This window comes from Erinaceus europaeus, chromosome 11 (genome assembly GCF_950295315.1).
Source record: "Erinaceus europaeus chromosome 11, mEriEur2.1, whole genome shotgun sequence".
In the NCBI taxonomy this organism is placed as follows: Eukaryota; Metazoa; Chordata; class Mammalia; order Eulipotyphla; family Erinaceidae; genus Erinaceus; species Erinaceus europaeus.
The window spans coordinates 21,136,260-21,148,475 of NC_080172.1; the positions used below are offsets into that span (position 1 = coordinate 21,136,260).

General features: G+C 40.1%; 1 protein-coding gene across 1 annotated transcript in view; it reads left to right on the top strand.

Annotated features, from left to right (window-relative positions):
• Positions 1 to 12,216, top strand: part of CAST (calpastatin) — a 142,120-nt gene that overhangs the window by 80,761 nt on the left and 49,143 nt on the right. Inside the window, exons 7-9 of the mRNA XM_060201193.1 lie at positions 2,863 to 2,913; positions 4,435 to 4,548; positions 10,104 to 10,205. Of these exons, the coding sequence (XP_060057176.1) occupies positions 2,863 to 2,913; positions 4,435 to 4,548; positions 10,104 to 10,205 (267 nt within the window). The remainder of the gene's footprint in view (positions 1 to 2,862; positions 2,914 to 4,434; positions 4,549 to 10,103; positions 10,206 to 12,216) is intronic.

Sequence of the window (12,216 nt, forward strand, 5' to 3'; positions counted from 1 at the left end):
TCTGTCCTATCAAATAAAACAGATGAAGTTAAAAAATTAAAATAAGAGGGCCTGGTGGTGGTGTACCGGTTGCAGGCACATGTTACAATGTGCAAGGACCTGGGCTCAAGCCCCCAGTCCCCACCTGCAGGGGGAAAGCTTTGCGAGTGGTGAAGCAGTGCTGCAGGTGTCTCTCTGTCTCTCTCCCTCTCTACCTCCCCACTCCTCTCAATTTCTGGCTGTCTCTCTTCAATAAAGATAATAAAACAATTAAAAGAAGTAGGTAGGAAGAGAAGAGACACAAGGTGCTCATTGTCAACATGCCTAAAGGTGAAACAATAAGGAGCCAGGTGATGGCGCACCTGGTTCAGTGCACACCTTTCCGTGCACAAGGACCCAGGTTCAAGCCCCTGCCTGGTCCCCACCTAAAGGGGGAAAGCTTCACAAGTGGTGAAATATTATTGTAGTGCTCTCTTTCTCTCTGTCTCTCTCTGTCTCTCTCTCTGTATCTCTGTCTCTCTGTCTCTCTCTCCCTCTTCCCCTCCCCCTCCCTCTCCCTCTCCCTCACCCGCTCTCCCTCTCTCCCTCTCTCCCTCTCTCTCTCCCTCACTCACTCACTCATCTCTCCATTCCCTCTCAAAAATCTTTCAGTCTGGCAAAAATAAATGAAAATATTTTTTAAAAGATGAAGCATCATTTGATTGCTTGCTTAAGCGCACACCTGTAACTGATAGACAAGGACCAGGGTTTAAGCCTTGATCCCCACCTATGGGGGAAGTTTCATGAGCAGTGAACTAAGTACTGCAAGTGCCTATCTTTCTGTCTCTCTCCCTCTCCCTTCTTAATTTCTCTCTGACTTATTAAATAAACTAAAAAGGAAAAAGTGACCATTGATAGTAGTGGCTTTATAGTGCTGGCACAGAGCCCCAGTGATAACCCTGGTGGCAAAAGGAAAAGAAACAAAACAAACATAAGGAATAATTGTATCTGTGGAACCCAGCATCTAAGAGTCTTTGTTAAATATCTGCTGGGTTTATCTTGACATCTGTCTAACCTCAGCTGGAAGAACTAGCTGTAGCTAGCTGCCAGGGAGGTGACTCTGACATTCCCCCAAGCCCCTGCTTTCCTGACTCAGGGCTGACTAGACTGAGAACCGTTCTGTCTCCACACGGAGATAACGATCTCAGGTGTCTGCAGGAGAGCAGATGTTTCACTTGGTTAAGATGCTGTGCTTCATTGCTTTCAAGCATGTTTAGGGAGCTACTCAGACTAGAGCTCAAGGTTTCCTTGGGGTGAGATCAACTGGATGAAAGGTGAAGCTTACTGGATTTTGTGTGAGGCCTCTTGCTTGTCCCTAAGGGATGGTTGTCTATAGTCCGCTCTAGAGGGAGAATATGGGGGAGGAGATATTCGCTCCTATTCTGTGTTTAAATGCTTTTATTTATTCACCCAAACACAAGAGAATTGGGTTTCAGGTTCTGTTTTCTTCTCTTTTTTTAATTCTTTTTTATTTTATCTTTTGTAACTTTTTACATTTTTTGTTATCTTTATTGTATAGAGACAGCCAGAAACCAAGAGGGGAGGGGTGATAGAGAGGGAGAGAGACAGAGAGATGCTTACAGCACTGTTTCACCACTTGCAAAGCTTTCTCCCTGCATGTGGGGACTGGGGACTCGAACCCAGGTCCTTGTGCAATTGTAGCCCATGCACTCAACCAGGTATACCACCACCCAGCCTTCTTAACATAAAAAAAATTATATGAATCATTTAATTAAAGAAAACAGTGTTTTCCATTTACTGTGAAGAGATTTTTCAAAGTATATTTTAAAATTTATTTATTTATTTATTTTAATATTTATTTTATTTATTTATTCCCTTTCGTTGCCCTTGTTGTTTTATTGTTGTAGTTATTATTGTTGTTGTCGTTGTTGGATAGGACAGAGAGAAATGGAGAGAGGAGGGGAAGACAGAGAGGAGGAGAGAAAGATAGACACCTGCAGACCTGCTTCACTGCCTGTGAAGCGACTCCCCTGCAGGTGGGGAGCCCGGGTTCGAACCGGGATCCTTATGCCGGTCCTTGTGCTTTGTGCCACCTGCACTTAACCCGCTGCGCTACAGCCCGACTCCCTAAAATTTATTTTTTAAGGTGACTTTTAAAATATTATTATTATCTTTATTTATTTATTGGATAGAGACTGCTGGAAATTGAGAGGGAAGGGGAGATAGACAGAGAGACACCTGTAGCACTGCTTCACCACTTGCAAAGCTTTCCCCCTGCAGGAGGGGACTGGGGACTCAAACTCAGGTCTTGGTGCATTGTAACAGATATGCTCAACCAGGTGAGCCACCACCAGATCCCCTAAAATTTATTTTAATGAGAGAGATACAGGGAGGAAAATATGGAGATAGAGACCAAGACCCGAGCAGTGCTCAGCTCTTGGTTATGGTGGTGCTGTGAATTGAACCCTGGATCCCAGAGCCTCAGGCATGAAAGACTTTTGCATAACCACTGTGCTATCTCCCCAGCCCAGGAGATTTTTTTTCTAACTTCTAGTGTGGATTCCTTTACCAACAAATCAGTAGCCACAGTGATCATTGAACATCTGTAAATTACCCAATTATGAAAAAGAGCAAAAATTTAGAGATATACACATATTTGAAAAAAAAATTCCAAATCAATATCGTTTCATTATTCTTCTGATAATTGTTATTATCAGACTTTGGGTTACTATTAGCTAGATAGTGCATGTCTGTTCTGCTATGTGTTAGGTCTTTTTCCAGAGAGGTTAATGGCCTAAATGGAATTTTTGTTGTTTAAGCTATTCAGAAATATGAAAACAATGAGCTTTACTGTATTGAGATTTTGTCTTTTGGAATTAACAGCCAGCTGTGACTCAGGAGAAAAAAGAAGCAAAAACAAAGGAACACACAGAGGTAAGTGGTCATAAAGACGTTGTGTGTGTGTGATAAAATTTAAAGTATTTCATTTTCTTAAATTTCCTTACTGGAGGATTAATGGTTTACAGCCAACAGTAAAATACAGTAGTTTGTATATATGTGACATCTCTCAGTTTTCCATATAACACTTCAACCTCCACTAGGTCCTCCTTTGCCATCATGTTCCAGGACCTGAACCCACCCTCCCCTACCCCAGTCTTTTACTTTGGTGCAAAATCCCAACTCCAGTCCAAGTTCTGCTTTGTGTTTCCTTCTGATCTTGTTTTTCAGCTTCTTTTTTTAAGCTTTTTTTTTTTTTTTGGCCTCCAGGGTTATCACTGGGACTACTAATCCAGTGCTCCTGGAGGCTCTTTTTTTCCTTTTGTTGTTCTTGTTGTTTATCATTGTTGTTGTTATTATTGTTATTGCTGTCATTGTTGGATAGGACAGAGAAAAATTGAGAGAGAAAGGGAAGACAGAGAGAGAGAGAAAGAGGGACACACACCTGCAGACCTGCTTCACTGCCTGTGAAGCGACCTCGCTCCAGTTGGGGAGCCAGAGGCTCAACTGGGAACCTTAGGTCTCTGGTCCATGCACTTCACGCCATGTGTGTTTAACGCTGTGCCACCATCCAGCCTGCGTTTTTCAACCTCTATCTATGAGTGATATCATCCCATATTTTTCCTTCTCTTTTTGGCCAATTTCACTTAACAAGATTTATTCAAGTTCCTTCCAAGATGAAAATATTTCATCTTAAGTGCACATACTGTGGAAGGACCTGTGCAACAACCCAGGTTCAAGCCTCTGACCCTCACCTGCAGTGAGGATGCATCATGCAAGCGGTGAAGCAGGTCTGCAGGTGTCTGTCTTTTTCTCCCTCTCTACCTACCCCTACTCTTTCCATTTCTCTCTGTCCTATCAAATAAAATAGAAAAAAAAGAAAAAAGTGGTCCGGGAGGTGGCACAGTAGATAAAGTGTTGGACTCTCAAGCATGTGGTCCTGAGTTCAGTCCCCTGGCAGCACATGTACTGGAGTGATGTCTGGTTCTTTCTCTTCCTGTCCTTTTCATTAATAAATAAAATATTAAGAAAAGAAAGAAGGAAAGAAAAAATAAAAAGGAAAAAATGGCCACTGGGAGCAGTGGATTAGTAGTGCTGGCACTGAGCACCAGCGACTAAAGGCAAGAAAATAAAATAATGAAATAAATAAAATTTTATTTGACATATAAGTTCTAGGAAGGATGACTATTTTTGTTGTTGTTATTTTGTTCCAATATGGCACCACCATGCGACAGTATCTGGATTTGCAACTCCCTTATGTAATGCTTGCTGATTTGTGGAGGTAGCTTTTGCATGATTTCTAATTTTGTATATAAATGGAAATTTATCGTATTTATTTACATCTGAGAAGTTCAGAGCTGTTAAGAACACCTTCCACTCTATGCCACTCCATAGAGAGAACTGTCACTATCTTTGATCATCTTAACAGTAGGTTATATTGTGTGTATATATTTTCAGCCAAAGAGTCTATCCAAGCGTACTTCAGATACAAGAAAGAAGCATGCAGAGAAGGAAAAAGCAGCTTCCAAATCAAGTGAACAGTCAGCACCAGAGAAAGCAGCAAAGCCAAAGGTGAGAAAAGCCTAGTGATAGACAGGAAACCACTGACACCAATGAGGGAATCTGATACAGACCCTTTGTCTACACAGATAGGTGTATAGGGTTATGGTCTGGCACTGTTATTTCATTAGTCTCACAAACAGCTTTCTGAAAATATGGGCCCATGAAAGGTCTGAAAGGGGCATCTGACAGAGCTAGGAAATGTTTTCTCCAGCCGACTCCTACCATCCTCAAGTACCCATTTGTGACTGCAAGTCAGCAAGCTAGTGTTTCCCAGTCAAATTGTTTGAGTTTGAGGCTGCCTGCTACATCTTTAGTTAGTTATTTAATTTATTTTTTAATTAATTTATTTATTTATTCCCTTTTGTTGCCCTTGTTGTAGTTATTATTGTTGTTGTAGTTATTATTGTTGTTGTTGGATAGGACAGAGAGAAATGGAGAGAGGAGGGGAAGACAGAGAGGGGGAGAGAAAAATAGACACCTGCAGACCTGCTTCACCGGTTGTGAAGTGACTTCCCTGCAGGAGGGGAGCCAGGGGCTCGAACCGGGATCCTTACACTGGTCCTTGCGCTTTGCGCCACCTACGCTTAACCTGCTGCACTACCACCCGACTCACTAGTTATTTTTTTTATGGTGCATAGGAACCCAGATACTCTGAAAGATCTGTTTTTCTGTCTGTCTGCTTCTTTGTCATCACCAGGTCTTTACTGATCCAGGCTGACTTTTTCCAGATAGAAAGAGACAGACAGACTTGAGGGTGAAATGTACTGGTATCTGTCTCAGGGAAATGTGGACAGGTACAATTGTAGCAACAGTTATGAAAATCAACATCCCAAAAATATATTTTTTTAAATAATAATAATAATAAAAAGAAAATCAACATCCCCACAATACAGTGATGCTGGAGGTGGAAAAGAAAAGTGAAACAATAGTAATAAAGTCTATATTTAAAAAAAAAAAGAACAATAAAGGAAAAAATAAATACAGAGTTAAAATAATTTAAAAACATGGAGATAAGGGGCTGGAGATTGGCGCACCGGTTTAAGCACACATACTACAGAGTGCAAGGACCTGCACAAGGATCCCAATTTGAACCCAGCTCCCCACCTACAGGGAGTGGGGGAGGTCACTTCACAAGTCTGCAGGTGTCTTTCTCTTTCATTCTCTATCTCCCTATCCTCTCTTAAATTTCTCTCTGGCCCGTCCAATAAAAAAATGGGAAAATGGCTGCCAGGAGCAGTTGATTAGTAGTGCTGGCACTCAACCCCAGTGATAACCCTGGAGGGAGTGAGGAAGGAAGGGAGAGAGCGAGAGATAGAGACAGAGAGAGAGGGAGAGAGAGAGAGAGAAGCAGACATCACCAACACTTCCCCTAGTGCAGTGGCACCCTTCCAACTTAGCTCTCTTGCCTGCCAGACATCTGTTCTTTTTTTTAATATTTTTATTTTCATTTATTTGTGGATAGAACCAGCCAGAAATTGAGAGGGAAGCGGATGATAGAGAAGGACAGAGACAGAGAGATACTTGCAACCCTACTTCACCATTCGTGAAGCTTTCCTCCTGCAAGTGGGGACCAGGGGCTCGAACCTGGGTCCTTGTGCATTGTTAACACGTTTGCTCAACCAGGTGCACCATCACCTGGCCCTGAAATCTGTTCTCTGAGAAGTCTCAGAGAATATTTAGATTTAGAGACTTGTGGGAGAGATAAAACTCCAGAGCAAAATTTAGAAAGAAATTCCATATTTCCAGAACTAATGGAAATCAGCTATCAGAAAAATAAATATCTCTGAGAAGAACTTTCCCATCGAGAGCTCTGAAATGCAAAAACTAGAGCCACTTATGTCAGAGATATAATGCAAAATTGTGACCTCACAGTTAATTGCAACTCGTGTTTATTTTGTTTATATTTCTATCTAATGACTTTGAATTACTTGTTACTAATTAAAGATAGACTCCATTACATAAACTCAAAGTTTTAGCCCTAGTTGGCTCACAGAGCAATAATGGACTAATGCTAATTCTATGCCTGCTATAAGTATTCCAGTTTACCACAGTCCCCATCTGGCTACTTCATTGATATGTGCTGTCAATACATTCCAGTCTGACTTCATGTACATAGTATAATTGTTTCCCTAGAAAAAAAAAGTCTATGAGATTAAACCTCTTCAGTAGTGACATTTTAACTGCATGATCTCAAAAGTCGTTTCTCAAAGATATGTAGACCTGTTAATCTTTTGTCCTTCTTACTTTTACATGAATCCACAGGACACAACTCCTGCTGTGAGAGAGAGTGTTGATGCTGCTGTATCTGCCCTATCTGACAAACCAGAAGACAAGGTGAGCCCCACGTAAGGCCCTCTTAGAGAAATGTAGGCCCAATGAAAATCCTTTCCACCTGGGGTTCAGGTCTGACTATCATTTATCAATTAGGGTTCCAGTGCTACTGCACTAAATACTGCCTTTCATTTGATGAAACTGAAAATTGCTCATATGTGAAGTTGTGTACAGAGTGTCAGAAATAACCAAAAAAATATATTTTAAATTTACATATTTAATAAATGTTTATGGGGTACCTGGCTTGGTGTCAGTACCAAGGAAATTAACATGCAAGTTGACTCAGATCCTGCCTTTAAGATGTGTAGGTTTGAAGTAAAGCAAATAAAATTGCTGTGAGCATTTCAATAAGCTTTACTCTTAGCTTTCATCATGGACACCTACTATCTAGATAGTAGTAAAACACAAACATTCATGACATGTATGTGGATTAAACTGGGGCTAGGCAGGCTTTAATGCACCTGGTTGAGTACACATACTACTATATATAAGGACTCTGATTTAAGACCCCTGTTTCCACCTGCGGGGGGGCAAGTTTCATGCGTGGTGAAGCAGTGCTACAGGTGTCGCTTTTTCTCTCTTCCTCTCTACTTCACCTGCTCCTCTCAATTTTCTCTCTACTATTAAATAAAAAGAAAGAAAGAAAATTGGTCATTGGGAATAGTGGATTCATCATGGAGGGACTGGACCCCAGTGATAACCCTAGTGACAATAAAAAAATAAAAAATAAACAATGCATGAATTGATTTGGGAGGCTTTTAAAGGAGACATCAGAAGCCGACTCTGGAGATGTATTTGTGTTGTTGGCCAACAGTGGGCACGTCTTCCTTCCCATAGCTCCTTTGAAGAGGTGCTTCAGATCACAGCCTAGTACGGAGAGAAATACTCTACCCAAACAATACATATTTCTTCCCAAACAATGCAATTAGCATTCAGTTTAGAATCTCCCTACAAATGGTCAGACTTATTTCTCTGAGAGTTAAAAATTGGAGCAATTGTGGTAAGTTAGAAATGAAAATAAGACTACAACAATAAAACAACAAGGGCAACAAAAGGGAATAAATAAATATTTAAAAAATATTTTAAAAAAAGAAATGAAAATAAGGAGGTAGAATGTATTTGCATTTCCCTGCTTCTCAAAATAGGAAAGTTATCCTCCTAAAGACTAGATGGTGGGGAAATTGTGGAATCAAAGTATGGTATATTATGCTGAAACATCAGTTTTTCACTTATTTTTTAAAACAAAGGGCACATTCTTTTTTTTAACATTTATTTTATTTATTCCCTTTTGTTGCCCTTGTTGTTTTATTGTTGTTGTTATTATTGTTGTTGTCATTGTTGGATAGGAGAGAAATGGAGAGAGGAGGGGAAGACAGAGAGGAGGAGAGAAAGATAGACACCTGCAGACCTGCTTCACCGCCTGTGAAGCGACTCCCCTGCAGGTGGGGAGCCGGGGTTCGAACCGGGATCCTTCTGCCGGTCCTTGTGCTTTGCGCCACCTGCGCTTAACCCGCTGTGCTACAGCCCGACTCCCCAGGGCACATTCTTTTATCTCAGTTATGAAGCTAGTCTGTATAGTAATACCATTATTAAGATTATGTCTGGGTAAAGGCGTAGAAATTACAAATTGAGTGCAAGGACCAGCATAAGGATCCTGGTTCAAGCTTCTGGCTCCCCACATGCAGGAGAGTCACTTCACAAGCAGTGAAACAGGTCTGCGGATGTCCATGTTTCTCTCCCTCTCTCTGTCTTCATCTCCTCTCTCCATTTCTCTCTTTCCTATCCAACAACGACATCAATAACAACTACAACAATAAAACAACAAGGGCAACAAAAGGGAATACATTTAAAAAAAAAAAGATTACAGATTGGAAAGGTATTGGTGGCTGGCTGGTGGCGAACCTGGTTGAGTACACGCTACAGTGCTTAAGGACCCAAGTTCAAGTCCCCAGCCCCCCAGCTAGAGGGGGAAACTTTGCGATGAAGCAGTACTGCAGTTGACTCTGTCTCCCTCTCTGTCTCCCCTTCCCTCTCAATTTTTAGCTGTCTCTATTCAATACATAAAGATAATAAATTAAAATTAAAAAGAAAAGTTATTATGATCTTTGAACAGAAGAAGGAAAGGCTTTTTAGTTATTTCTTTATTTCTACCTGAGCACTGCATAGCTCTGGCTTACCTTAGTGCAGGTGATTAAACCTGGGACTCCAGGGCTTTGGGAATGAAAGTCTTTTCCATAACCAGAGATAATATATTGTCTCCTCTAACCAAGAAACACATTTTAAGGAACTAATAGATGATGAGGTGTCAGAGTAAGAAGTATAGGCTGGTGCAAACACAGAGAAAAGAACCCACTTACAGAAAATCCATGGATGTTGCAAGATTTGCTACAACCAAGAACAGAGATAGAGAACAGAACAGAATTAGACTAAAATCCTGGTTCTCTTTCTCCCTGTGTGACTTGGAGAAAGTTACTAAACTTCTCTGAGTCTTGCTTTCCACATCACTAAATGAGGTTTTTATGATATATGAAAAAAGGGATATAACACATATGACATAGCATTTGGTACAGAACTGTTAATACTATAGTTCATTTAAACTATGTGATACAAATTTTATAAAAGTATGTGAGAAGGTGATTTTATTTCTTTCAAAATCTTAATCAGAAAAAAAAGAAATGTTATTAGCATCAGATAAATCTCCTGAAAAGTATGAAGATAGAGATGGAATTCTACATGAAATGTTTCTTTAAGGGTCCAGGCAGTGGTGTACTGTAGGCGCACATAGTGCGAAGCACAAGGACCCACTTAAGGATCCCGGTTCAAGCCCCCGGCTCCCCACCTACAGGGGGGTTGCTTTGCAAGCGATGAAACAGATTTTCAGATGTCTACCTTTCTCTCCCCCTCTATCTTCCCCTGCTCTCTCAGTTTCTCTCTGTCCTATACAGAAAAATGGGGGGGAGGGCCAGGGAATGACCTCCAGGAGCAGTGGATTTATAGAGCTGGCACCAAGCCCCGGCGAGAACCCTGGAGGCAGAAAAAATATATATTTATTTATAGCTTCTATGTTTATTATCTGATTTTGTGAAAGTCAACAGTATGTAGTGGAGATAATGTAAAAGAATCATTCAACGAATTATTTTTTCAATTCAAGATGACAGTAATCTTTTTGTGGTTGCAAAAAAAATGTGAAATGCATATAGTAACTAATATTTAAATATGTCTCTGCTTTCCAGTCAGGCATGGATGATGCTGCATTGGATGACTTAATAGATACTTTAGGAGAACCGGAAGAAACCGAAGACAGTAACACGACATACACTGGACCCGTAGTTTCGGTATATAAACTTTATTTATTTATTTTGATAGAGGGTGAAACACAGAGAGATAGAGACAAAGAGAAGGAGGGATACTTGCCACACACACACACACACACACATGAATCAGGGATTTGAACCCAGGTCCTTTTGCATGGTAGTGTTTGTGCTCTACCAGATGCCCCATAACCCAGATCCCTAGGTATATAATACTGATAGATACATATTCATACTTAATGAGTGGAAGATGGTATAGTCATGCTAAATAAAATCACATTTTGATCTACAAAAATGCCTGGTGTTATATATCTTAGAGGAAAATGAGATACAGTCGGTATCAATAATAGCAACTGAAAATAGTGTTAGAGTGAAAATGGTTAAATGGTTTATCTGTAATTTAGGATACTGTTCCACTGATTCAGCAAACAGTGATTGTATGGACCGAGACAGGTGCTAGAATAAAGCCTATTGAGCCACAAAGTCCTATTTTATGTCGGTGGATGTGAACTTACTTAGAAATCCAGTTATTTAACCCCTCAATTCATATCTATTCCTAAATCCTAAAAATTGCAGGAAGATTATATTGTCTTTATGTTATAAAGAGAGACATACCATAGACTGGAATGGAAGAAACATGTGTAACGCACTCAACAAAGGATTTGTTTTCAGAATTCATATAGAGTTTATAAAATGAGATAAGTAGAAAATTAGGGGAGTCAGGCGGTAGCGCAGCCGGTTAAGTGCATGTGGCACAAAGCGCAAGAACCGGCATAAGGATCCTGGTTCGAGCCTCCGGCTCCCCACCTGCAGGGAAGTCGCTTCACAAGTGGTGAAGCAGGTCTGCGGGTGTCTATCTTTCTCTCCCCCTCTCTGTCTTCCCCTCCTCTCTCCATTTCTCACTGTCCTATCTAACAATGACGACATCAATAACAACAACAACAATAACTACAACAACAATGAAAAACAACAAGGGCAGCAAAAGGGAAAATAAATGAAGAAAGGAAGAAAAAGAAAAGAAAATTAGGAAAAGCTGGCCAATTAAGAAATAAAGTGGAAGACTCCCTAATAATCAGGAAAATTATATTAAAACATAAAAAACACTTAATTGCTTATCACATTTGCAGAAGTGTACAAATTTGACTGTTCTCCTAGATCTAGTAGATTTTAGAAATCTAGAGATGTTTCATTAAGCAAGCATTAGTGAACAAAGAGTTCTAAGAACAGTTAGTGGCCAATCAAGCAGTGTTCTGATCAAATAAAAACTAAAAAAAACAGATGAAATCATTGGAAATATGTGTGTTTAATCAAATTTCATTGCCTCAGAACACTTTTTTTTTTCATTCAAACGAGAAACTGGAACTTCCTCCTTTGCCAAAGCACCTCTCATGTGGTGACAAGCTCAAAGCTGGGTCAATCACATGGCAATGCACCTGATACCCTACCCAACAAGCTCTCTCTCTCACCCTGCAGATGTTTTATTTTTCCAACAGTAGACTTGATATAATGGAATGCTTTATTGTGAGTAAAATGGAATATTCATGTATCAAAATGAATGTTTAACAAATATATACCAATGACATATAAAGAGGATGATATTGGGGCCAGGTTGAAGGTACACCCCAGTTAAAGGTACATGTTACAAATGTGCAAGGACCCGGGTTCAAGCCCCCACTCCCCACCTGCAGAGGGGAAGCATAGCAAGGGGTGAAACAGTACTGCAATTATCTCTTTTCTTCCCTTTTTATCTCCCCTACCCTTCTCTATTTCTCTATGTCTCTTATCCAATAGTTTTTCAAAAAATGAAAGAAAGATAATGAACATGGATGCCATTTACTTAGCATATCAGAATATGCTTAGTATTATATTTTGCTTTAGATATCCACATATAGGATGTGTTAAAATATGCTTTACTTTCAGTGAGTTCATGATAAAATTGAGGATGGTGGCTGTCTCTGAGTAACAAGAAAGAAGAATCACATTAGATAGAATTAAACATGAGATGTCACTGATTTTTTTCTCACCTTAAAAATTA